General features: G+C 45.9%; 1 protein-coding gene across 6 annotated transcripts in view; it reads right to left on the reverse strand.

Annotated features, from left to right (window-relative positions):
* The window catches only part of LOC140409219 (histone-lysine N-methyltransferase NSD2-like), a 137,479-nt gene that overhangs the window by 70,905 nt on the left and 42,867 nt on the right, over positions 1 to 23,707 (reverse strand). For all 6 annotated transcript variants that reach the window (XM_072497500.1, XM_072497497.1, XM_072497496.1 and 3 more), the window contains exons 4-6: positions 7,811 to 7,980; positions 6,074 to 6,604; positions 773 to 929 (exon numbers count right to left, since the gene is read on the reverse strand). In XM_072497500.1, coding sequence (XP_072353601.1) covers positions 773 to 929; positions 6,074 to 6,604; positions 7,811 to 7,980 — 858 coding nt within the window. The remainder of the gene's footprint in view (positions 1 to 772; positions 930 to 6,073; positions 6,605 to 7,810; positions 7,981 to 23,707) is intronic.

Raw genomic sequence — 23,707 nt, forward strand, 5'->3', positions numbered from 1 at the left:
AAAAAAAAAAAAATCAGTGGGGAAGAACAAGCTTTGGTTAATTTATTTGTGTACCAGTAAGTTTCTTCTGTAGAATGCAATGTAATAAAATGGGCAAAACTATTATTTTACATTGATGCTTTCATCGCCTAGATGAGAAAGTTATGGTTAATTTCTAATTCTGGATGCGCTGTTATTTCAAAAGATAAATGAAGGCTACTACCCACATATTTAAATGAACTGGGAAAGACACCATAGCTTGCCCAGTGTAAAAATATTCCAATTACTTCTGAAATAACTATCTGTCCATTCTATCCAAATATTAATGGTTTGTCCCTTCGTCGAGTAGCCCTTTATTATCTTGGAAACCAAAATAAAAATAGTTTCCATGAGCGAAATAGTAAATGTCACACTAATATTGTGCAGAATAAAAAGTAAATTATACTCCATTGACTTAATATAGAACATTCAGAAAACAATATATGGAGACATACTGTGGGGGAAGAATGTGAAAATCACCCTTCTGTCGGGAAACTGACGGGACCAATGTGGGCAAGATTGGGGAAGAGCGTAAAACTTGGGTTCCACATCATTCGATCAATTTCTGGAGAGGAGGATATTAAAATTCCTTCCTATTTCTGCACATGATCACCAAAGGTCTCAGTAATATCCCTTTATTGTTCTCTGAATGTTAACTTTGATAGTTTGCTTTTAAACCATTGTATTTGAAGTAACTATCCATCTCTTCAGAATAAAACCTTAGCACCAGTTACAATTGATAATTTACACTCACCTGAACCCAATACCGGTGATTTGTGTTCAGCAATCGGTGTTACTATAGAGAACTTAGTATTGTAACGTGCTCTCTGTTTATCACTGAGCATAGCCCACTGAGATTCAAGCAGCTCTTCAATTTCCTCACCAGAAGCATCTGGATGCTCCTCAGCTAGCTGCAATGTAAAAGCATTTCAGAATAATTTTACTTTTTGTTGCAGACAATGCAAAAAGATTCACATCTATTACTCAAAAAGTATTGCACAACAGACTATTTTTGAAAATCTGAACTCAATACAAACATTTGTTGAATAAAGGTTTGCGGCTAGCAATATCCTTCCAGTTGATGGAGGGACATGGGTTTCAACACACCACTATGTACTGGAGGGCAGTTACAACACTCAACTTAAATTAAGAGCAGAGCATTGGCAAAACAATCAGGAGAAAAGGCAAAATAGATATCTGATAGAGCAGGTTGATAGCTCTATCAGCTGATGAATAGCTAAGTTGCTTTCTGATGGTCTAAATGGATAAACAAACTATAAAAGGAATGGGACTCAAATCACTCAGACCAAAAAAGTTGGGAGATTCAATTTCTGGTATGCACGGAATTAGATATCAGGCTGGTGCTTGGCGATAGAGAAGATGAAAGAGAAAAAGAAGAAATCAACTATGGATTCCACTGTTGATCATCATCAGGAATTTTTATTGGGAAATGTAGATGTCGGGGCATGGCACAAGGATGGGATCTAGCTGAGCTGCGATACTTGCCAAGGTGAATTCACTGTCTAGAGTAGTATACAAAGAATGGTCACAGCCATGGCAGTACCCTTGGAACTATTTCTCAACATTTTAGGGGAGTGGAAAAATGTTCATTATGAAACAAAATCGCTTATTGTCACAAGTAGGCTTCAAATGAAGTTACTGTGAAAAGCCCCGAGTCGCCACATTCCGGCGCCTGCTCGGGGAGGCTGGTACGGGAATTGAACCGTGCTGCTCGCCTGCCTTGGTCTGCTTTCAAAGCCAGCGATTTAGCCCGGTGCTAAACCTGCCCCTAGGAATTAGGATAAAATGCAAACTTTTATGCTTCATCAGGCATTATTTAAGCAACTGAAGTAATTATTTTTGAGCCGCCTTTGGTTTACATCACAAATAACAGAAATTCAATGACAAGCTTCAATATAGAGCAGTTGGAACGGAAAGCATGAAGGGATGTTTTATCCATTCATGATAAAAGACAATAGTTTTCCAAAAATTACAGTTAATGCAGAGGAATTTGGAGCAGTAACCATCACTAGGGATGAATAAATTCATGGGATTAAAGGCAGATAAGTTTCCAGGACTTGATGGCCTGCACCGAGGGTATTAAGGGAGACGGCAGCAGAGATAGTGGATGCATTGGTTAGGATATTTCAGAATTCCCTTGATTCTGGAAGGATTGGAAACGCACTAATGTGGCACCCCTATTCAAAAAGTAGGAAACTGTACACCAATGAAATACACAAGAGAAGCACTCTTAATTAATTCATCAAAATACAGAAATTCACAGAACGTGAGAATCGAATATTCCTCACAGTGTTGAGTGATCCACACAAGGAATTTCACCACTGCACAGTACAGCATATAGAGCAGCACTAACAGTCTGCCCTTGCAGGCTGAAAAGACGATACACATACACCCCTACTCCACACTGAACTGAAGTTATGGGGAAAGATAACAAGCATGGGCTAAATGTATAACATTAGTGAAGAATTAAAACACCGATGTGTTCATTTTGAAACATTTAAATTGATCATGCCCATTTCAAACCAACTGTGTCATGTAATATTTTTAACACTCTTTGACAAATTACACAATTATTTGCAACAGAATTCGCTTTATGGGAATTATGCCTGTCGTTCATTTCATTCTCAGCACAGAGAAAATGCTTGTAAGTTATGAGAAAGATTGGTCTGCTGTTTATGAACAAAGAAATTCTAGTACAGCAAGTGATCATTTGCACCACCTCATGTGATTTCCCTGCCCCTTTTCAAGTGTTGTTTCTTCCTTAAATGATTTTGCCCCAATAAACCGCTTGGAATAAACCACAAGAACATAAGAAATAGTAAGAGTACTGTCCATCAAGTCTACTCTGCCATTCAATAGGATCATGCCTGGCCTTGGGCTTCAACTCCATTTTCTGCCTGTTCCCCATATCATTTAATTCCGAGACACCCAAAACTCGGTCTATTCCAGCCTTAAATATATTCAATGATGGAGCCTCTACAACTATCTGGAGTAGAGAATTCCAAAGATTCACAATCCTTAGTGAAAACAATTCTCATCTCAGTTCTAAATGATCAGCCACTTTTTATCTTGAGTCCGTGTTCCCATGTTCTTGAACCCCAGCCAACAGAAGCAATCTGTGTCTATCCTGTCAAGCCCCTTCAGAATCTTGAGATCACCCCTCATCTTTCTAAATTCCAGAGAATTTGGCCCAATTTACCCAGCGTCATCATAGGACAACCCTCGCATCCCAGGAATCAATCCAGTGAACCATTGCTGTGCCTCTTCCAATGCAGATATCCTTCTTTAAATATGGACTGCACACAGTATTCCAAGTGTGATCGGATTGAAGTCCTGTACAACTGCAACAAGGCTTCTCTATTCCTGTACTCAAAATAAAGTTCACCAGCATGCCATCTGCGTTCCTAATTGCTCGCTGTACCTGCATGCGAGCTTTGTGCATAAATCCAAGTCTTTCTGAACACCAGACAAGTTTCACGTCACTTAAAAAAATGCTCTGCTTTTCTGTTATTATAACAGTGAATAACCTCACATTTTCCCCAAATTATATATCACCTGCCACCTTGTTATTCACCCTCTTAACCTGTCTATATCTCTTTGCAGCCTATGTGTGCTCCTCACAGCTTGCTTTCCCATTCAAATTTTGTCTGTTGTCCAAATCATTAATAGATTGTAAACCACGGAGGCCTCAGCATTGATTCTCGTCATGCCATTAGTCACAGCCTGGCAACTTGAAAGTGCCCCCTTTACCAGTCTGCTTCCTGTCCTTTAACAATTCCTCTATCAGTGCCAATATATCGCTCCCAAATCTATGAGCACTTATCTTATGTACAAGGTGTGGCACCTTATCAAATATCTTTTGGAAATCCAAGTATACTACCTCCACTGGATTCCCATTATCCATTCTATTAACTACATCCTCAAAACAACGCTAATAAATTTGTCAAACAGGATTTCTATTTTGTACAACCATGTTGACTTGTTCCAATCATATTATACTTTTCTAAGTACAGTGTTAAGACTTACTTAAAAATAGATTCCTGCATTTTCCCAATGACTGATAGCAGGCTAACTGACCTACCAGTTCCCTGTAATCTCTCTCCCTCCTTTCTTGAATAGCGCTGTTACATTTGCTAACTTCCATTTTGCTGGGACCATTCTAGAATGTAGAGAATCATAAACAGTGCACCCACTACCTCTGCAGCTCTCTTTTAAAACCCAGGCCCTGGGATTTGTCTTACTTTTTATTATCTTGATTTTCTCCAGTGCCTTTTCCCTACTGATAATTAATTACCTTTTATTTCCTCATTCACGCGAGCCCCTCAGTTATTCATATTATGTTTACCCATGTTATTAGCCCCAAGGTAACTTGCATCTTCTACTGTCAAGACAGACAAATTATTTGTTCACTGTCTGCATTTTCTCATTCCCCATGATAATTTCTCCTTTTAAGCGACTAATGTTTACTTTAGCTATTCATTTCCCTTTACAATTTTATATTCTTGGTTAATTTATGCTCATTCGATTTCTTCCTCAACTTGTTGGTGGCCCTTTGCTGATGTCTAAAACACTCCCAATCCTCAGAACTTGTTCCTATTCTTTGCAACATATAGGCCTCTTCTTTTAATCCACTAATATCTTCAACCTCCTAAGTTAGCCATGGATTGATCTGTCTCGTTGAGGTTTTGTTTTCCAGTGGAATGCATTATTGTAGAACATTCTGAATTGTTTCTTCAATGTTTCCTACTGTTAATTTACAGCCACACCCGTGTCTTTTCCCATCAAGTCTAATTTCCCAAACAACCTTAGCCAGCTCTCCACTAGGTTTTGTTTTCATAGAATCCTACAGTGCAGGAGGCCACCATTCGCCCCATCGCATCTGCACCAACCCTCTGAAAGACCCCCACTGTATCCCCATAATCCAGTAACTCCACCTAACCTTTTGGATACGAAGGAGCAATTTAGGATGGCAAATCCACCTTACCTTATCTTTAGAATGTGGAGGGAAACCGGAGCTCCCGGAGCAAACCTACGCAACATGGGGAGAACATGCAAACTCCACAGACAGCCACCAGAGGCCGGAATTGAACCCAGGTCCCTGGCAGCAATGCTAACCATGGTGCCACCGTGTACAGTTTAAGATTCTGATTTGAATACATGTTGTTTTGTGCAATGGATGAGCAGCATAAGGAATGAAGGGGGAAGTTGTCAAGAATTAATTAATTAAAATTTACCTTGAAACTCTGAACTGAAGGCAAATCTCAAACCTCACCTAAATTGTCGTGGCCTGCGAGGCTACGGGCCAGATGCTGGCAGGTGGGATTAGAACAGACTGCCAGTTTTTTCCTATTTTTTGGCCTCTTTCTGTACAATAACCTTTCTACGGTTCCAAAAAAGGAGGCATTGTTTCATTTCAAATTGATTTTCCGCAAGGCCTCCCAACTCACCTTGACCACTGATCCACACTGCAGCCGGGACAGGAGCTTCCCGCTGCAGCCGATGGAAAAAGTAAAAAGTTCAATTTAAAATGCAGGCTGCTGACAGGCCAATATGTCCCCAAACCTCTCCTTTTGTTCTAGTAATAAAACAAAGCAGTCACCTTTTTGCTGTTTTCATTCACCAGGGGTAAATGCATAACAACAGCCACATCTCCATGGTTTTGTCTATTGCGGATACAAATTCCACATATTTGGATAACTTCAATCTTCATTCAAGATTTCTACTCTATTCATTTTTATTTCATCACTAATGAACTGTGCTACGACATTCTTGTTGCCAAAGTATGATCATGAAATGTATTTTAGCTTGAAACACAAGCCAGCTTTCTGTTCAGTATTATCTTTCCAGGTAATAGAGCTTTCTTCAATTAGTGTCTTGGACAAATATTCAGCGTTAAACATTATATACTGTACTTCTGGCACTGCCTACCTGACTTGTACTGCCACTGTATAGCAACAGCTCTGGAATTTTAACTGCTTATTAAAGACAGAAATCAAGTCCGAGTGCAAGAATTTGTACAACTTAAAGCACAAACCTCGTCTCTGTGTTTCTGACAAAAGGCCATGAACTGAGCGAAGGCAGTGTCACATTTCCTGGTCCGCTGAGTGGAGACTCCTGGTTTTCTCTTGGCCATTGGGGAACCTGCACCACACTCAGAGTCTGATGATCTACAAGATGTCCTGTCAGTTGACTGACTTTGAGCAGAACCTTCAATACAATCTACAGTCCCATTTACACACTGCCTTGCAGGGGTCTTAGGTTCATTCGGCTTTGAACACTGCCTTTTATTTGGTGCACTGCGGTTTCTTCTCCTACGCCCTTTACTATCAGCGAGATTTTCCTTGGTACTTGGGAATTCTTCAGTTGGCCATTTCCTATCCTCTATATGTTCAACAGGAACCCCAGCTTCCTTTGCAACCTGAGGTGGCAGTAGTGGACGATCATGATCATAAACAAAGGTGTATTTAGCTTTTCGATCCTCTCGGGTCATTGCCATTGCTTCTTTAGCCTGGGAAATACCTACATCCCATTGGCCACGTATTTTGGCAGGAATTGGTTTTAGGATCTGAAAAACACACAAGAGTCATTTAGTTCTCCAAGGACACATCATATTTGCTCAAGTGCTGAAATAATTTCTTCAGACTTTCTGGGGATGGAATTTACACCAGTATATTTTATCATGAACGACTGAACATTTAACTCTACAGACATCTCTTGGAATTTGTAGTGCCTTAGGCTGGTTTTTAAAAAATATACATAAACATTGCAATTCAGATGGAAATAAAATGTTAGAGTAATGAAGCTGCTGCAACAATGAACATATTAACCAGGTTGTAATACGTGACAACATTCAGTGAGATAATATTTATATGCAACACCAGACAGGTGTAATTACCACAAATAAAGGCAACTCTGAGGCAGATTTTATTTGCCATAGTGGTAGCTCAAATTCAGAATTTGACTTGAAGTGTTGAGACTGAACGTCAGGACTTATTCATCTGCCAAACTTCTAAAGCAGATGGGCAATTTAGAATTCATCGAGACCCGAAAAGGCTGGGAGAAGAAAAGATTTATTTTAAAAAAAAATTATCTGAGCTTTTTGCACAGTTTAAACATTTCAAGTGAATGTTTGAGACAGGGCAGCACGGTGGCGCAGTGGTTAGCACAGTGGCACAGTGGTTAGCACTGCTGTCTACGGCACAGAGGACCCGGGCTCGATCCCGGCCCGGGTCACTGTCTGTGTGGAGTTTGCACATTCTCCCCATGTCTGCGTGGGTTTCGCCCCCACAACCCAAAGATGTGCAGGTTAGGTGGATCGGCCATACTAAATTGCCCCATAATTGGAAAAAAAAATAATTGGGTGCTCTAAATTTATTTTTTAAAAGAATAATGTTTGAGAGGAGGCCAAAGGAGATGTTTTATAAAGCACTCCAATGCTGACCTCAGATACAGCAGCAAGATTCGGTCAAGTCATCCAATGGATATGTTTAATGACCACTTTTTAAATTTGGTCTAAAGGTGGTCAAAAGCTATACCCATTAATTAACCACTGACTATATTTTCAGCAAGAAATACAAGCACACTGTTGTTGGAAGTAAAGGTTGGAAGGTGTGGGAAGATATTTTACAATCCTGTGAAGAGCAGGAAACAAAGCGCTAGGAATAAGATGTTAGGAGGGAATGGTAAACAAACTGGATTAGATTTTGGTCAACAAAACTAGTGTTTGCCACAGGAAATATCAATACTTAATGTGTCCAAGGGAATTTTCTACCTTGTTCTTCTCTGCCTTGGAGCTTGCATGTTTGGCACTTTCCTGGATTAATTCATCATATTGTTGAAAATCTTCGAAAGGTATCATGCTCTTTTCAAAAATCCAGGCTCTTTCTGGGGCTTCCCCAAAAAACTGGACATGGTACTGGCGACAAGTGGCCCTGTGCAAACCTGCCAAAGAGAACATAATTGTTAGTAATTTATACTGCAACAGTGCACAAGATTCAAAAACACAATGGACAAAATTACATCAATCTGCATCATTCCCAGTCTTTGGTTGAAAAGACCAAAATTATTGTTACCCACAATCCTGAAAGAAACAGTGACACTTCACAACTTTGAATTTCTAGGCTATTAACAAAAACGGCATTTCTCCTCAAAAATTACATCAAGTGATGAATTTGTTATCAAGGACATATTTTCTGCCACAGATTAGAAAAAGTTAAAACCATGACAAAGCAGGAAACTCTATAAAACATGGCAGGCTCCCATGAACAGCTATATTTGAAAATTGGGAGTACCATGTAAGCTTTAAGCAGCCAATTTCTGCTTACCTTTACAAAAGCAAATCTTGAAAATAAAACACTTTTCAATAGGCTTACACATTCAAATCAAGTTAGTATAATTGTAAATTATTCAAGGCTGACCAAAGGCCACTTTATGGTCACATGTCAATGAGTTTTTGAAACAGAGGTAGCACAGTGGTTAGCACTGTTGCTTCACAGCTCCAGGGTCCCAGGTTCGATTCCCAGCTTGGGTCACTGTCTCTGTGGAGTCTGCACATTCTCATGTCTGCGTGGGTTTCCTCCGGGTGCTCCGGTTTCCTCCCACAGTCCAAAGGTGTGCAAGTTAGGTGGATTGGCCAGGCTAAATTGCCCTCAAGTGTCCAAAAAGGTCAGGTGGGGTTGCTGGGTTATGCGGTGGAGGCTTGGGTTTAGGTAAGGTGCTCTTTTTCCAATGACCGGTGCAGACTTGATGGGCAATTGACCGGTGCAGAATTGCCTCCTCTGCACTGTAAATTCTATGATTCTATGAAATCAGCTTTTAAAAAACATCTGCTGTGTTATGTTAGAATAAATGACAACTATACACACACTTGTTTCTGTTCTGCAGGTCTGATTATGGTGCCATGTTTCTTCTAATTTAATTTTCTCATGCATTAACTGCATGCACGTTTTTCTGTTTTCTAATTTTTTGTTGTTGTTAAAATCCTCATCAATCCCATAGCCCACAGTATTTTGGGCAATTAAAACTAGTCACATGCCCAAGAAGCATCAAATCACATTTATCCACCATGGCATCCTACAGTAATTATCTGCCTGCAGGTTAATAGCTTTCACAAGAAAAATCCTAGAGTTTTGGATTTTATTTTTTTTTAAAATATTGTTATTGGTGTATTTGTAAAATTTTATAACAAAAACAGAAAAAGAACAATCAGCGTTAAACATTAATAGTGCAAAAATAGATAATTCCTCAAACGGCTGTCTTTGCAGACCATCGAGAATAACAAAAAACAAACACAACACCTCCCCCTCGGAAAGCTGCTACTGCCGACATTTTAAATTAAATTTCCCCAAGAAAGTCGACAAACGACTGCCACCTCCGAGAGCACCCCAACATTGACCCTCTTGAGGCAAACTTTATTTTCTCAAGACTGAGAAACCCAGCCATGTCACTAACCGAGGTCTCTACACTCGGGGGCTTCGAGTCCCTCCATATTAACAAGATCTGCCTCCGGGCTACCAGGGAGGCAAAGGCCAAGGCGTCGGCCTCTTTCACTCCCTGAACTTCCGGGTCTTCTGACACCCCAAAGACCGCCACCTCTGGACTTGGCACCACCCGTGTTCCTAGCACCTTGGACATTGCCCTGGCAAACCTCTGCCAGAACCCTTCAAGCTTCAGGCATACCCAAAACATATGGACATGGTTTGCTGGGCTCCCCGCACACCTCGTACATCTGTTTTCCACCCCAAAAAACTTGCTCATCCTCGCCTCAGTCATGTGTGCCCTGTGCACCACCTTAAACTGTATTAGACTGAGCCTGGCACATGACAAGGAGGAATTGACCCTACTTAGGGCTTCCGCCCACAGTCCCGGTTCTAACTCCCCTCCTAACTCCTCCCCCTACTTGCCGTTAAGCTCCTTCCACCGGGGTTTCCTCCGCCTCCAACAGCTCCTGGTAGATATCCAACACCTTCCCCTCCCCCACCCAGGTACCGGACACTACTCTATCTTGCATCCCCCGTGGCGGCACCTGCTTCCTCAGGAAGGCCTGCACTTGTAGATACCTAAAGCCGTTCCCTGCCAGCAATTTAAATTTGTCCTCCTGCGCCTGCAGGCTGGGAAAGCTCCCATCTATAAACAGGTCACCCATCCTTCTAATACCCGCCCTCTGCCAGCTCTGGAACCCGCCATCCATCCTACCCGGCAGGAACCTGTGGTTATTACATAACGGGGTCCAGACCGACGCGCCTTCCACCCTCGTGTCTCCTCCACTGCCCCCAGATCTTCAATGTCGCTGCCACCACCGGACTTGTGGAGTAGCGGGCCAGAGAGAACGGCAGAGGAGCCGTTACCAGCGCTCCCAAACTGGCGCTTTTGCATGATGCCGCCTCCAACCGCTCCCATGCCGACCCCTCCCCCAATACCCACTTCCTGATCATGGCAATGCTGGCCACCCAGTAGTCGTTGCAAAAGTTCGGCAGCGCCAGCCCATCCTCCCCCCCCCCCCACTGCGTTCCAGCAGCGCTCTCTTTACTCGCGGGGTCTTGTTCGCCCACACAAATCCCCGAGATGATCTTATTAGCCCGTTTAAAAAGGTCTTAGGGATGAAGATGGGAAGGCACTGGAATACAAATAAGAACCTGGGGAGGACCGTCATTTCCATGGTCTGTACCCTCCCCGCCAGTGACAACGGGAGCATGTCCCATCTTTTAAAGTCCCCTTCCATTCATTCCACCAGCCGGGTCAGATTAAATTTATGCAACAAGTCCCACTTCCGGGCCACCTGTATACCCAGGTAACGAAAGTTCTTCTCTCCCCTCCTCAGCGGCAGCTCCCTCAGTCTTTTCTCCTGTCCTTTAGCCTGTATCACAAACAGCTCGCTCTTCCCCACGTTCAATTTATACCCCGAGAATCTGCCAAATTCCCTTAAGATCCGCATGACCTCCCCCATCCCCTCCAGTGCTCCGATGCTCCAGCCCCTGCCAGTTCCTTGAAGCTCTCAACACTATGGCCAGCGGCTCAATGGCTAGAGCAAATAATAACAGTGAAAGGGGACACCCTTGCCTCGTCCACCGGTGCAATTTAAAATACTCCGACCTAAGCCGGTTCGTGCGCACGCTTGCCACAGGTGCCTGGTACAGCAATCGCACCCACCAGATAAATCCCTCACCGAACCCAAACCTGTCTAGCGCTTCCCAAAGGTACTCCCACTCCACCAAATGAAAAGATTTCTCTGCATCCATCGCTGCCACAACCTCTGCTTCCTCTCCTTCAGAGGGCATCATAAGAATATTTAAAAGCCTCCGCACATTAGCATTAACAAAGAACAAAGAAATGTACAGCACAGGAACAGGCCCTTCGGCCCTCCAAGCCCGTGCCGACCATGCTGCCCGACTAAACTACAATCTTCTACACTTCCTGGGTCCGTATCCCTCTATTCCCATCCTATTCATGTATTTGTCAAGTTGCCCCTTAAATGTCACTATCGTCCTTGCTTCAACCACTTCTTCCGGTAGCGAGTTCCAGGCACCCACTACCCTCTGTGTAAAAAACTTGCCTCGTACATCTACTCTAAACTTTGCCACTCTCGCCTTAAACCTATGCCCCCTAGTAATTGATCCCTCTACCCTGGGGAAAAGCCTCTGACTCTCCACTCTGTCTATGCCGCTCATAATTTTGTAGACCTCTATCAGGTCGCCCCTCAACCTCCGTCGTTCCATCAAGTTGCCTGCCCTTAACGAATCCAGTCTGGTCTTCCCCCATCACTCCCGGGACACAATCCTCTATCCTAATGGCCAAAATTTTCGCCAATAGCTTGGCATCCACATTTAGCAACGAGATTGGTCTCTAAGACCCACACTGTTCAGGGTCCTTCTCCCGTTTGAGAATAAGTGAGGCCTGTGACACTGTAGGGGGGAGGATTCCCGTCTCTCTCGCCTCATTAAAGGTCGTCAACAGTCGTGGGCTCAACGCCTCTGAATTAAAAAAAAAAAATTCCACAGGAAAGCCACCCGGTCCTGGAGCTTTGCCCGACTGCATGCCCTCCAGCCCCTTAATAATTTCTTCTATCTCGATCGGCACCCCCAGCAGCTCCTCCACCCGTGGGAACCTCAACTGGTCCAGAAATTGCCTCATCCCTTCTGCACCCGCCGGGGGTTCTGACTCATATAGTTTGCTGTAGAATTCCTTAAAAGCTTCATTCACCCCCTCCGGGTCCGAGACCAAGTTTCCCCCCTTATTCTTTACTCCCACAATCTCCCTGGGACCTCTCTCTTCTGAAGCTGGTGCGCCAGCATACTGCTCACCTTCTCCCCGTATTCATACACCGCACCCCTAGCCTTCCTCAACTGTTCTACCGCTTTCCCAGTGGTCAACAATTCAAACTCCGCCTGAAGCTTGCGCCGCTCCCTCAGGAGTCCCGCATCTGGGGCCTCTGCATATTTCCTATCCACCCGGAGTATCTCCGCCACCAATCTCTCCCTCTTCGCCCTTTCCCTCTTTTCTCTATTGGACCGGATCGATACAAGTTCCCCTCTAATAACTGCCTTCAGGGCTTCCCAGACCGCCGCTGCCGATACCTCTCCCGTGTCGTTTGTCTCCAAATAGTTCTGGACACTCTTATTCACCCGCCCGCAAACCACCTCGTCTGCTAACAACCCCACGTCCAGTCTCCACAGCGGGCGCTGTCCTCTCTCCTCCCCAAGCCGCAAATCTACACAGCGCAGGGCATGGTCCGAAACTGTAATCGCCGAGTACTCCGTCCCCGTCACCTTCGGGATCAACGCCCTGCCCAGAACAAAAAAAAAAATCAATACGCGAATAGACTTTGTGGACGTGGGAGAAGAAGGAAAACTCCTTTACCCTCAGCCGTGAAAACCTCGAGGGGTCTACGCCCCCCCCATCTGTTCCATAAAGCCCTTCAGCTCCCTTGCCGTCGCCAGCCTCTTCCCTGTCCTGGATTTTGAGCGATCCAATTCAGGTTCAATGACCGTATTAAAGTCCCCTCCCATGACCAAGTTGTGTGACTCAAGGTCCGGGATTTTGCCTAACACACTCCTCATAAAATTCACATCGTCCCAGTTCGGGACGGAGACATTCACGAGTACCACTCGGACACCCTCCAGTTTCCCACTCACCATGATATACCTACCCCCTTTATCAGCCACTATTCTCCCAGCCTCAAATGCCACTCGCTTACTGATCAGAATTACTATCCCCCTGGTCTTCGAGTCCAGCCCTGAGTGGAACACCTGACCTACCCAACCCTTCCTTAATCTCATTTGGTCTGTGACCTTCAGATGTGTCTCCTGGAGCATTGCCATGCCTGCCTTTAGTCCCTTTAAATGTGCGAACACGCGTGCTCTCTTCACTGGCCCATTCAGACCTCTCACGTTCCAAGTGATCAGCCTGGACGGGGGTGGGGGGTGGCAACCTACACCCACCCTCCGCACCCGCCGACTAGCCATCACCCTTTCTTGGCCAGCCCCGAGCCTGCGACCCCGCTTCCCCCTCAAGCAGCAGCTGCCACTAACCCTACTTTTACTCCCTGAAGAAGATTTTTCCCTTGCCCGCAGAGCAGCCATCACCCCCCCCCCCCCCCCACCAGAAATCTAATCCCCCAAATCAAACACCAACTCAACACTAAGTCACCCCCCACCACGCTTCCGAGAGTCAGCTGATCCATGCTGGCCTCGATAGCCCCACCCCTGGGGCCGGTCAGACTATCGCCCTATTGTTCAGACCCCTCTCCCCACATAGAAAAAAATCTATTCACAAGATCACATTCCCCAGTAAGTAAACATCGGCTCTCCCAAAGCCATTAGCATAACCATAAAGCCGAACAAACACACTCATTAAAACAAAACCGAGTCCCCCGAAGGGTAGTGCTAGCTTCAGGCCCCCCCCCCGCATCAACCATCTTCTGAACAAAGCGCCCTCCAACCGTCCCCCCAACCTGCTCTCGCCCATGACTAACCACAATCTTGTATTAAAACAGAACTCAATTATAATCCGCCGCCTCCTCCCATCTTCGAAGCATTAAATGTCTCTTAACTCGAGTCCAACTTCTTCTCTTTAATAAATGTACAAACATCATCTGGCGACTCGAAATAATAGTGTCGGTCCTCGTGCGTTACCCAGTCTCGCTGAGTATAACACCCCAAACTTCACCCCCTTCTCAAAGAGGGTCGCCGTTGCCCGGTTGAACCCTGCACCCCAACTCTGCACCCATGTCCTGATAGATGTGCACCTTATTATTCTCCCACTTGCTGCTCCGTTCCTTCTTGGCCCATCGCAGGATGCGCTCCTCGTCTGAAAATCGGTGAAAACGGACCACCATGGCCCTTGGCGGGTCATTCGCCTTGGGTTTCCTTGCGAGGGCTCTTGTGCACTCCATCCAGCTCCAGGGGTCGAGGGAAGGCCCCCGCTCCCATCAACGACTCCAGCAAACTCGCCACATACACTCCCGCATCTGATCCCTCAATACCTTCAGGAAGGCCAACAATTTTGAATTCTGCCTCCTGGTTCTGTTCTCCAGCTCCTCCAGCTTCTCCTGCGTCTGCTTGAGACAGTCCTCTAGCACCTCCACCTTATGCTCCAGCACAGTTATCTTGTCCTCTTGGGTGGAGAGTTTTAATTCGATCTCATGGATCGCTTTCCCCTGGGCTGCCTGAGTCGCGACCATTTGGTCGATCAATACTTTCATCGGGTCAAGCGTATCCGTTTTTAGCTCGGCAAAGCAACTCTTAAAAAAAAAACTCCATCTGTTGCTCCTTCGGCCAGTGAGCCGCCGCTCCCTGGTCCTTGCCGCCTGCCATGCTCCCCTCACTTTCCTCTATCGGGACTAATTTGTTTCACACGGCCACTTCTGGTCCAGCTATCCATACACCGGCGGGGGACGACGACGGGGGACACCCTCCTTACTGATACTAACTCCACCGATTTATTCCATAAAGTCCATAAAATCCGGGAGAAAAGGTCCGAAAGTTCGATTTAGTTCAAGTTTTTTAGGGAGTTATCGAATGTGCAACCTACTCCTCCATGGCCGCCACCGGAAGTCGAGTTTTGGATTTTATTACAGATCAATGAGATTTTAAAATAAAAAATATTGTTAAATAAAAAGTGAGGCCCAGATCAGGACAAGCCACAATTACAGATGGAATTAATATCTAGCACGTAAAAGTCAAACAAACAATTACAGAATTGCTATTTAGGGCGTTATATTTTACTGCATAGACTTGCCATGGATTTTTACTACATTGGACTTTGTAAATTTACAATTTTTAAAAATTGACAATGCAATCATCAAAAGAATTACAATTATCGAAAGCCTAAAATAATGCGTCTAGAGTTCAAAAAACTAAGGATCTAAGTCACTAAAAATGGTCTTCCCCTACACCAGACCCACAAACTGTGCTTAGCTAATGAACATCACAGTTCTGCTCATGCATATAAAACTGATTCAACTAAAAAGCTTATTCTCAGGATATGGGTGCTGCCGGTAAGGTCAACATTTATTGCTGATCCCCAGTGCCCTTGAGAAAATAATGCCGAGTCACCTGCTTCTACTCTGGTCTGCATAGTGAAAGTACACCCTGCAATGTGTTAAGCATTCCAGGACCTTGATGCTTGTTTCATCATTAAATGAGACTATGACCGATTTACATTTTAAAAATAAATTTAGGGTATCCAATTTTTTCCCCCCCCCCAATTAAGGGGCAATTTAGCGTGGCCAATCCACCGACGCTGCACATTTGGGTTGTGGGGGTGAGACCCACGCAGACATGGGGAGAATGTGCAAACGCCATACAGACAGTGACCCAGGGCCGGGATCGAATCTGGGTTTTCGGTGCCGTGAGGCAGCAGTGTTAACCACTGCGCCACCGTGCCGTCTACTACAGATTTACATTTTAATATCAACCTTCTGCCTTTGTTCCATATTCTGTCTTTACCCATGTCTGGGAAAAATTTGTATCTTAAATTATTAACTGAGCTATCATCCACCACATTTTGAGCTAGCGTGTTCCATCTTTATACCACCCTTTGCATTCAGAAGCATTTCCCAATTTTTCTACTGACTAGCCCGTCTTTATTTCAAGGTCTCTTGTCCTGAATTTCTTACCAGCAGATAAAGTCTCTCTCTATCTAACTATCAATTATGTTCAAAATCCTAAAAGCCTTAAAACAAATCAACCTTAACTTCTGATATTGCAAGGTTTGTTTATGTAACCTCTGCTCATAAGCTAACCCTTACAACAGTCTGATGGCTTTGCAGTGCACTCCTTTCTGAAGTCAATATACACTGAGATGCAGTGCCAGACTGTACACAACATTCTAGATGTGGTCTAACCAGGGCTTTGTACAGTTGCTGTCTAGTTAGGAGGACTAACATTACATGAGCCCTTTTTGATTATATTCTATACCCGATTCCTACATTTTACCAATCTGTGTACTTGGACCCTAAAGCTCTTTGAAACTAGCTTGTCACCATCTAAATAATACCCAGATCTGTCATTTATTGATTCAGGGAAATTGGAGCCAATAGTGTTCCCATGCACTTGCTCTTCAAGATGGCGGTGATCTTATGTTTGGAAGGCTTTGTCAAAGAACATTTGGTAAGTTGCTGCTGTGCATTCCACAGGTAGCCATGATGCATCTGTCATGGCAGAAGATGATGTTTGAGGGGTGCATGGGCTGCAGGTCAAGCGAACTACTTGTACTCAATAATGCCAAGCTTCTAAAACGTTGAAGCAGCTGTACTCAAGCAGGCGTGCCTTTGTCAGAATAAGATTTGACTATTCCAACACTATCCTGGCCAGTTTCTCATCTTCCACCCTCCATAAACTACAACTTTCTATTCTAACTTGCAATAATTCCCATTCGCCATCACTCAAGTCGTGTGCTCACCAACCTACGCATGCTCCGAGTCTGACAATACTTAAAATTTGCATCCTAGTTTGAAAATCTCTCCGTGGTCTTGCCCCTCTCTTCCCCTATAATCTCCTCCAGCCCAACAATGCTCACATTTCTGCAACCTCCAATTTTGGTCTCTTTCACATCCCGTTTTAATTATGCGACCATTGCCAGCTAACCTTTTAGCTGCCTTGAAAGTAAATTCAGGAAATTTCCTCCCTAAACCTTTAGGAACAGGAGCAGGCCCCATTTAGCCCTTCAGGCCTGCTCCATCATTCAATTAGATTATGGCCGATCTGGTTGTGGGCTGAGCTCCACTTTTCTGTCTGCCGCATATAATCCTTTCCTAACAAAAATCTGCCTAACTTTCTGCGGAAGAGAATGGCACACACTAATGTCCTCTCGGATGAAAAGATTTCTCCTCATCTGTCTTAAATGGAAGGCCTCATTTTTAAACGAGGTCTCTAGTCTTAGTCTTCCCCACAAGAGGAAACATCCTCCTGGTATCCACCCGATCACATCCCTTCATGATCTTATTTCAGGAGTTTCAAGAAGATAACCTCTCATTCTTTAAATGCCAATGGGTACAGTTGTATTGACCTTTCTTAATAAGGCAACCGCCATCCCAGTAATGAGTCCAATGAACCTTCTCAGCTGCTTCTAAAGCAATTATCAAATTCTTAAAAGGAGACCAAATCTGCACTCACTAATCCAGATGTAGTCTCACCAAGGCCCTGTACAGCTGCAGTAAATCTCCCCATTTTATATTACATTCCTCTTGCTATACATGCCGACTCACCAAGGCTCCTTAGGCAACCTCCAAACTCACAACCACTGCCATCTAGGACAGGGTTTTTCAAACTGCTGGTCGCAGGCAGGTGTAGAAGCGATCGGTTGCACTGTTCCTGATCATGGGAGAAGCACCTAATAGCCATGACCAGCTTTTAAGGATACACATTAGGAAGGTGCTGCCTAAGGAACATTGGTGAGTTCCATACAGTTGCCGCTGTTCATTGGTGGTGGACTGAATGTTTGTGGAAGGGTAGCAATTAAGCTAGCTGTTTTGTCTTGGATGGTGTTGAGCAGGAGTGTTGTTTGAGCTGCACTTATCCAGGCAAGTGGAGACTATTCCATTACACTGCTAAATTGTAGATAGATGGTGAACAGGCTTTGGGGAAATCAGGTGGTGAGGTACTTGCCACAGGATTCCTAGCTTTTGACCTACTCTTGTAGCCATATGGCGAGTCCAATTCAGTTTCTGGTCAATGGTAACCCCCCAGGATGTTGACAGTGGGCAATACCATTGAATCTGAAATGGCGATGATTAGATCCTCTCTTGTTGGAGATGGTCATTGCCTGGCACTTGTGCGGCTGAATGCTAGTTCACTAGTAAGGCTTGCCAATCCAAAAAGGACCCATTTATCCTTATTCTCTTGTGCCCTGTTAGCCAACCAATCATTTATCTATGCTAATATGTTATCCCATACACCTTACGCCCCTGATAACCTTTGGGCATTTGGGCAGCAGGGTAGCACAAGTGGATAGCACTGTTGCTTCACGGCGCCAGGGTCCCAGGATCAATTCCCTGCTGGGTCACTGGCTGTGCGGAGTCTGCACGTTCTCCCGGTGTCTGCGTGGGTTCCTCCGGGTGCTCCGGTTTCCTCCCACAGTCCAAAGATGTGCGGGTTAGATGGATTGGCCATGCTAAATCGCCCTTCGTGACCAAAAGGGTTAGGAGGGGTTATTGGGTTACGGGGATAGGGTGGAAGCGAGGGTCGGTGCGGGTTCAATGGGCCGAATGGCCTCCTTCTGCACTGTATGTTCTGTGAAACCTTATCAAATGCCTTTTGGAAATCCAAGTACACCAATCCATTGGTTCCCTTTTATCAACCTTAAAAATTACTTTGTCAAAATACTCCAACAGGTCAGTTACGACTATTTCCCCTTCACAAAGTCACGTTGGCACCATCTCATCAAACTGTGACTATCTAAGTATCCTGACAGTTGTTAAGACTAACTGGCTTGTAGTTTCCTACTTGCTGCCTCCCTCCTTGCATGAACAAAGTAGTGTTATTTTCCAAAATCAAAGGAATTTTGGAAGATTCTAACTGATGCACTTGCTGTCTGTGCAACTTCTTAGATACAAGAGCAGAATTAAGCTATTTGGCCCATCTAGTCTGCTCTGCCATTCGATCCTGGCCGATATGTTCCTTGTTCTCATTATCCTGCCTTCTCCCCGTAACTCCTGATCTTATGTTAATCGTAAACCCCATTTGGGGTTATGAAAAAAAAATGAAAATCGCTTATTGTCACAAGTAGACTTCAAATGAAGTTACTGTGAAAAGCCCCTAGTCGCCACATTCCGGCACCTGTTCGGGGAGGCTGCTACGAGTTATGTGGAGTTGAATGATACGGGGGAGGTCACAGATGCCACATTGTAGGAGGCACTCAAGGCGGTAGTTAGTGGTTAATTTATTTTGACCCGGGTGCATAGGGAGAGGAGAGGGCAAGGCTGGTAAAGGAGATTGTGAGAGTGGATCTGAAGTACCAGTGGTGCCGGAGGAGGGAGAAGGAGAAGGAGAGGCTCCAGATCGAGTTTGCGTTAACGTCCATGAGGAAAGCAATTTCACGAAGGGCAGTTGCAGAGGGCCAGTGTAGGAGTATGGGGGAAAAGGCGAGTCCGCGCTGGCCCATCATCTCAGGAAGCAGTGAGGGAGAGTGGTAGAACGACCGATGAGGGGGGCAAGGTGGTGATGGACCTACAGGGGGCTAATGGGGTATTTGAGGCATTCTAAAGGAGGCCATCCAAGACAGAGCGTCCGCCAGGGGAGAAGGGGATGAGACGGTTCCTGAATGGGTTGGAGTTTCCAAAGGTGGAGGGGGAACAGGTTGCAGGGGGCCCCGATCTGATTGAGGGAGGTGATGGACAGCATGCGTGCGATGCAAGCAGAGAGGGCCCCGGGGCCGAACAGGTTCCAGGACAATTTTATAAGATGTTCAGTGCAGACCTGGGCTAGTGCTAGTGAATCATAGAATTTACAGTGCAGAAGGGGGCCATTCAGCCCATCGAGTCTGCACCAGCCCTTGGAAAGAGCACCCTATTGAAGCCCACACCTCCGCCCTATCCAAATAACCCAGTAACCTCACCTAAACATTTTAGACACTAAGGGCAATTTAGCATGGTCAATCCACCTAACCTGCACATCTTTGGACTGTGGGAGGAAACCGGAGCACCCGGAGGAAACACACGCAGTCACAGGGAGAATGTGCAGACTCCAGAGAGTGACCCAAGCCCCGAATCAAACCTGGGACCCTGGAGCTTTGAAACAACAGTGCTAGCCACTGTGCTACCAAAGAACAAAGAAAAGTACAGCACAGGAACAGGCCCTTCGGTCCTCCAAGCCCGTGCCGACCATGCTGCCCAACTAAACTACAATCTTCTACACTTCCTGGGTCCGTATCTCTCTATTCCCATCCTATTCATGTATTTGCCAAGATGCCCCTTAAATGTCACTATCATCCCTGCTTCCACCACCTCCTCCAGCAGCGAGTTCCAGGCACCCACTACCCTCGGTGTAAAAAAACTTGCCTCGTACATCTACTCTAAACCTTGCCCCTCGCACCATAAACCTATGCCCCCTAGTAATTGACCCCTCTACCCTGGAGAAAAGCCTCTGACTATCCACTCTGTTTATGCCCCATATAATTTTGCAGGTCACCCCATAACCTCTGTCGTTCCAGTGAGAACAGAGTTTTTTCCAATCGCTCCTCATAGCTAATGCCCTCCATACCAGGCAACATCCTGGTAAATCTCATTTGCACCCTCTCTAAAGCCTCCACATCCTTCTGGTAGTGTGGCGGCCAGAATTGAACATTGTACTCCAAGTGTGGCCTAACTAAGGTTCTATATAGCTGCAACATGACTTGCCAATTCTTATACTCAATGCTCCGGCTAATGAAGGCAAGCATGCCGTATGCCTTCTTGACTACCTTCTCCACCTGTGTTGCCCCTTTCAGTGACCTGTGGACCTGTACACCTAGATCTCTCTGACTTTCAATACTCGAGGGTTGACGGGTAGGAAGCCGGCGGCGGCTAGAGTGCTGAGGGGATTTATGGACCAAATGGGAGGGGTGGACCCTTGGATATTTGCAAGGCCGGGGGCTAGGGAATTTTCATTCTTCTCACATGTCCATAAGGCTTATTCTCGAATCGACTTTTTCATTTTGGGTAGCGAGAGTAGAGGATGCCGAGTATTCGGCAATAGCCATTTTGGACCACGCCCCGCATTGGGTGGACTTGGAGATGGGGGACGAGAGGGACCAGCGCCCGCTGTGGCGCTTGGAGGTGGGGCTGTTGGCAGACGAGGTGAGCAAGCGGGTTCAAGGAAGTGTAGAGAGGTACTTGGAGACCAACGACAACGGGGAGGTCCGAGTGGGGATGGTATGAGAGGCACTGAAGGCGGTGGTTAGGGGAGAGCTGATCTCTATTAGGGCCCACAAGGAGCGGAGGGAGCCCTTCAGAGGGAGAGGCTGGTGGGGGAGATGGTGAGGGTAGACAGGAGGTATGCAGAAGAGCCAGAGGAAGGATTGTTGAGGAAGAGGTGCAGCCTCCAGGCCGAATTCGACCTGATGACCACCAGGAAGGCGGAGGTGCAGTGGAGGAAGGCCTTACAAACTCTGCCCCGTCTAAGCCCCTGGCACTAAGTGAGTCCCAGTCAATATTGGGGAAGTTGAAGTCTCCCATCACAACAACCCTGTTGTTACTCGTTTCCCAAAATCTGTCTACCGATCTGTTCCTCTATCTCCCGCTGGCTGTTGGGAGGCCTGTAGTAAACCCCCAACATTGTGACTGCACCCTTCTTATTCCTGATCTCCGCCCATATAGCCTCGCTGCCCTCTGAGGTGTCCTCCCGTAATGCAGCTGTGATATTCTCCCTAACCAGTAGCGCAACTCCGCCACCCCTCTTACATCCCCCTCTATCCCGCCTGAAACATCCAAATCCTGGAACATTTAGCTGCCAATCCTGTCCTTCCCTCAACCAGGTCTCTGTAATGGCAACATCATAGTTCCAAGCACGCAACATCATAGTTCCAAGCACTAATCCAAGCTCTAAGTTCATCTGCCTTACCCGTAATACTTCTTGCATTAAAACATATGCACTTCAGGCCACCAGACCCACTGTGTTCAGCAACTTGTCCCTGTCTGCTCTGCCTCAGAGCCATACTGGTCCTATTCCCTAGTTCTCCCTCAATCCACCTAACCTGCACATCTTTGGACTGTGGGAGAAAACCGGAGCACCTGGAGGAAACACACGCAGACACAGGGAGAGCGTGCAGACTCCAGAGAATGTTCCAAGCCGCGAATCAAACCTGGGACCCTGGAGCTGTGAAATCAACAGTGCTAGCCACTGTGCTACCGTGCCGTGATGGATCAGAGGTGGAACAGTGGACTTCCCAGTGGTGGGAGAGGCTGAAGGGGCAGGATTGGAGATGGTTATGGACTGCATCAGCTCCATGCAATCGGGAAAGGCACCAGGGCCGGATGGTTTCCTGGTGGAATTTTACACGTGGTTTGCAGCATTACTGGCGCCACAGAGAGAGAGAGAGAGAGTGGAAAGAGAGAGGAAGAGAGGTTTGGGAATGCTGCTGTTTGAGCTGGCCAAGACGAAGTTTAGATACCTAGAAATTCAGGTTGCTCATGACTAGGTCCTGTTGCATAAATTGAACTTGGCCAGTCTGGTGGAGGGTGTGAAAGGGGACTTGGAAGAGTTGGGGGTGCCCTCCTCCGTGGCATGCAGACAATTAAAATGAACATAAACATTCTGCTGAGATTCTTATTTGTATTCCAGTCTCTCCTGATCTTCCTCACAAATCTTTTTTTATGTAAGCTTCACAGCTCCAGGGTCCCAGGTTCGATTCCCGGCTTGGGTCACTGTCTGTGCGGAGTCTGCACGTTCTCCCAGTGTGCGCGTGGGTTTCCTCCGGGTGCTCCGGTTTCCTCCCACAGTCCAAAGATGTGCAGGCTAGGTGGATTGGCCATGCTAAATTGCCCAGTGTACAAAATTGCCCTTAGTGTTGGGTGGGGTTACTGGGTTATGGGGATAGGGTGGAGTGTGGACCTTGGGTGGGGTGCTCTTTCTAAGAGCCAGTGCAGACTCGATGGGCCGAATGGCCTCCTTCTGCACTGTAAATTCTATGATTAAGTAGACAAGTTAATCTCGGCCTAGATGTGGGTGGGTAAGACTCCCAGGATTCAAAGAACCTTCCTGCAGAGGGGCCAGCGTTCAAGAGAGCTGACGTTATCAAATCTAATGTTCTACTACTGAGCGGCGAGAAGGTGCGAGGGTGGTTTGGGAAGCCGGGGTGGGGGCAGATAGGGATGCCTCCTTTGTCGGGTCTTGTCTACAGGCATTGGTTACTGCCCCTCTCCCATTCGCTCTGCCCCAATTCACAACGAGCTCAGTAGTGGTGGCGTCACTAAGCATCTGGAACCAATTCAGGCAGCATTTTAGATTGGGGAGCATGTCATTATTGTCCCCAATTTGCAGAAACCATAGGTTTGCATAGTCAGAATATACGTAACGTACAAGATTTGGAAGAGGGAGGGTGGTCAAGATGTTCAGGGATCTTTGTAGATGGTAGATTTGCAGGATTGGAGGAGATTATGAAAAAAGTTCAATACCCAAGGGAGTGTGTGTTTAGGTATCTGCAGGTGCGGGACATTGTTCGTAAGTAACTCGCTTCGTTCACAGTTACAGAGATC

The sequence above is a fragment of the Scyliorhinus torazame genome, chromosome 3 (assembly GCF_047496885.1).
Source record: "Scyliorhinus torazame isolate Kashiwa2021f chromosome 3, sScyTor2.1, whole genome shotgun sequence".
Lineage (NCBI taxonomy): Eukaryota > Metazoa > Chordata > Chondrichthyes > Carcharhiniformes > Scyliorhinidae > Scyliorhinus > Scyliorhinus torazame.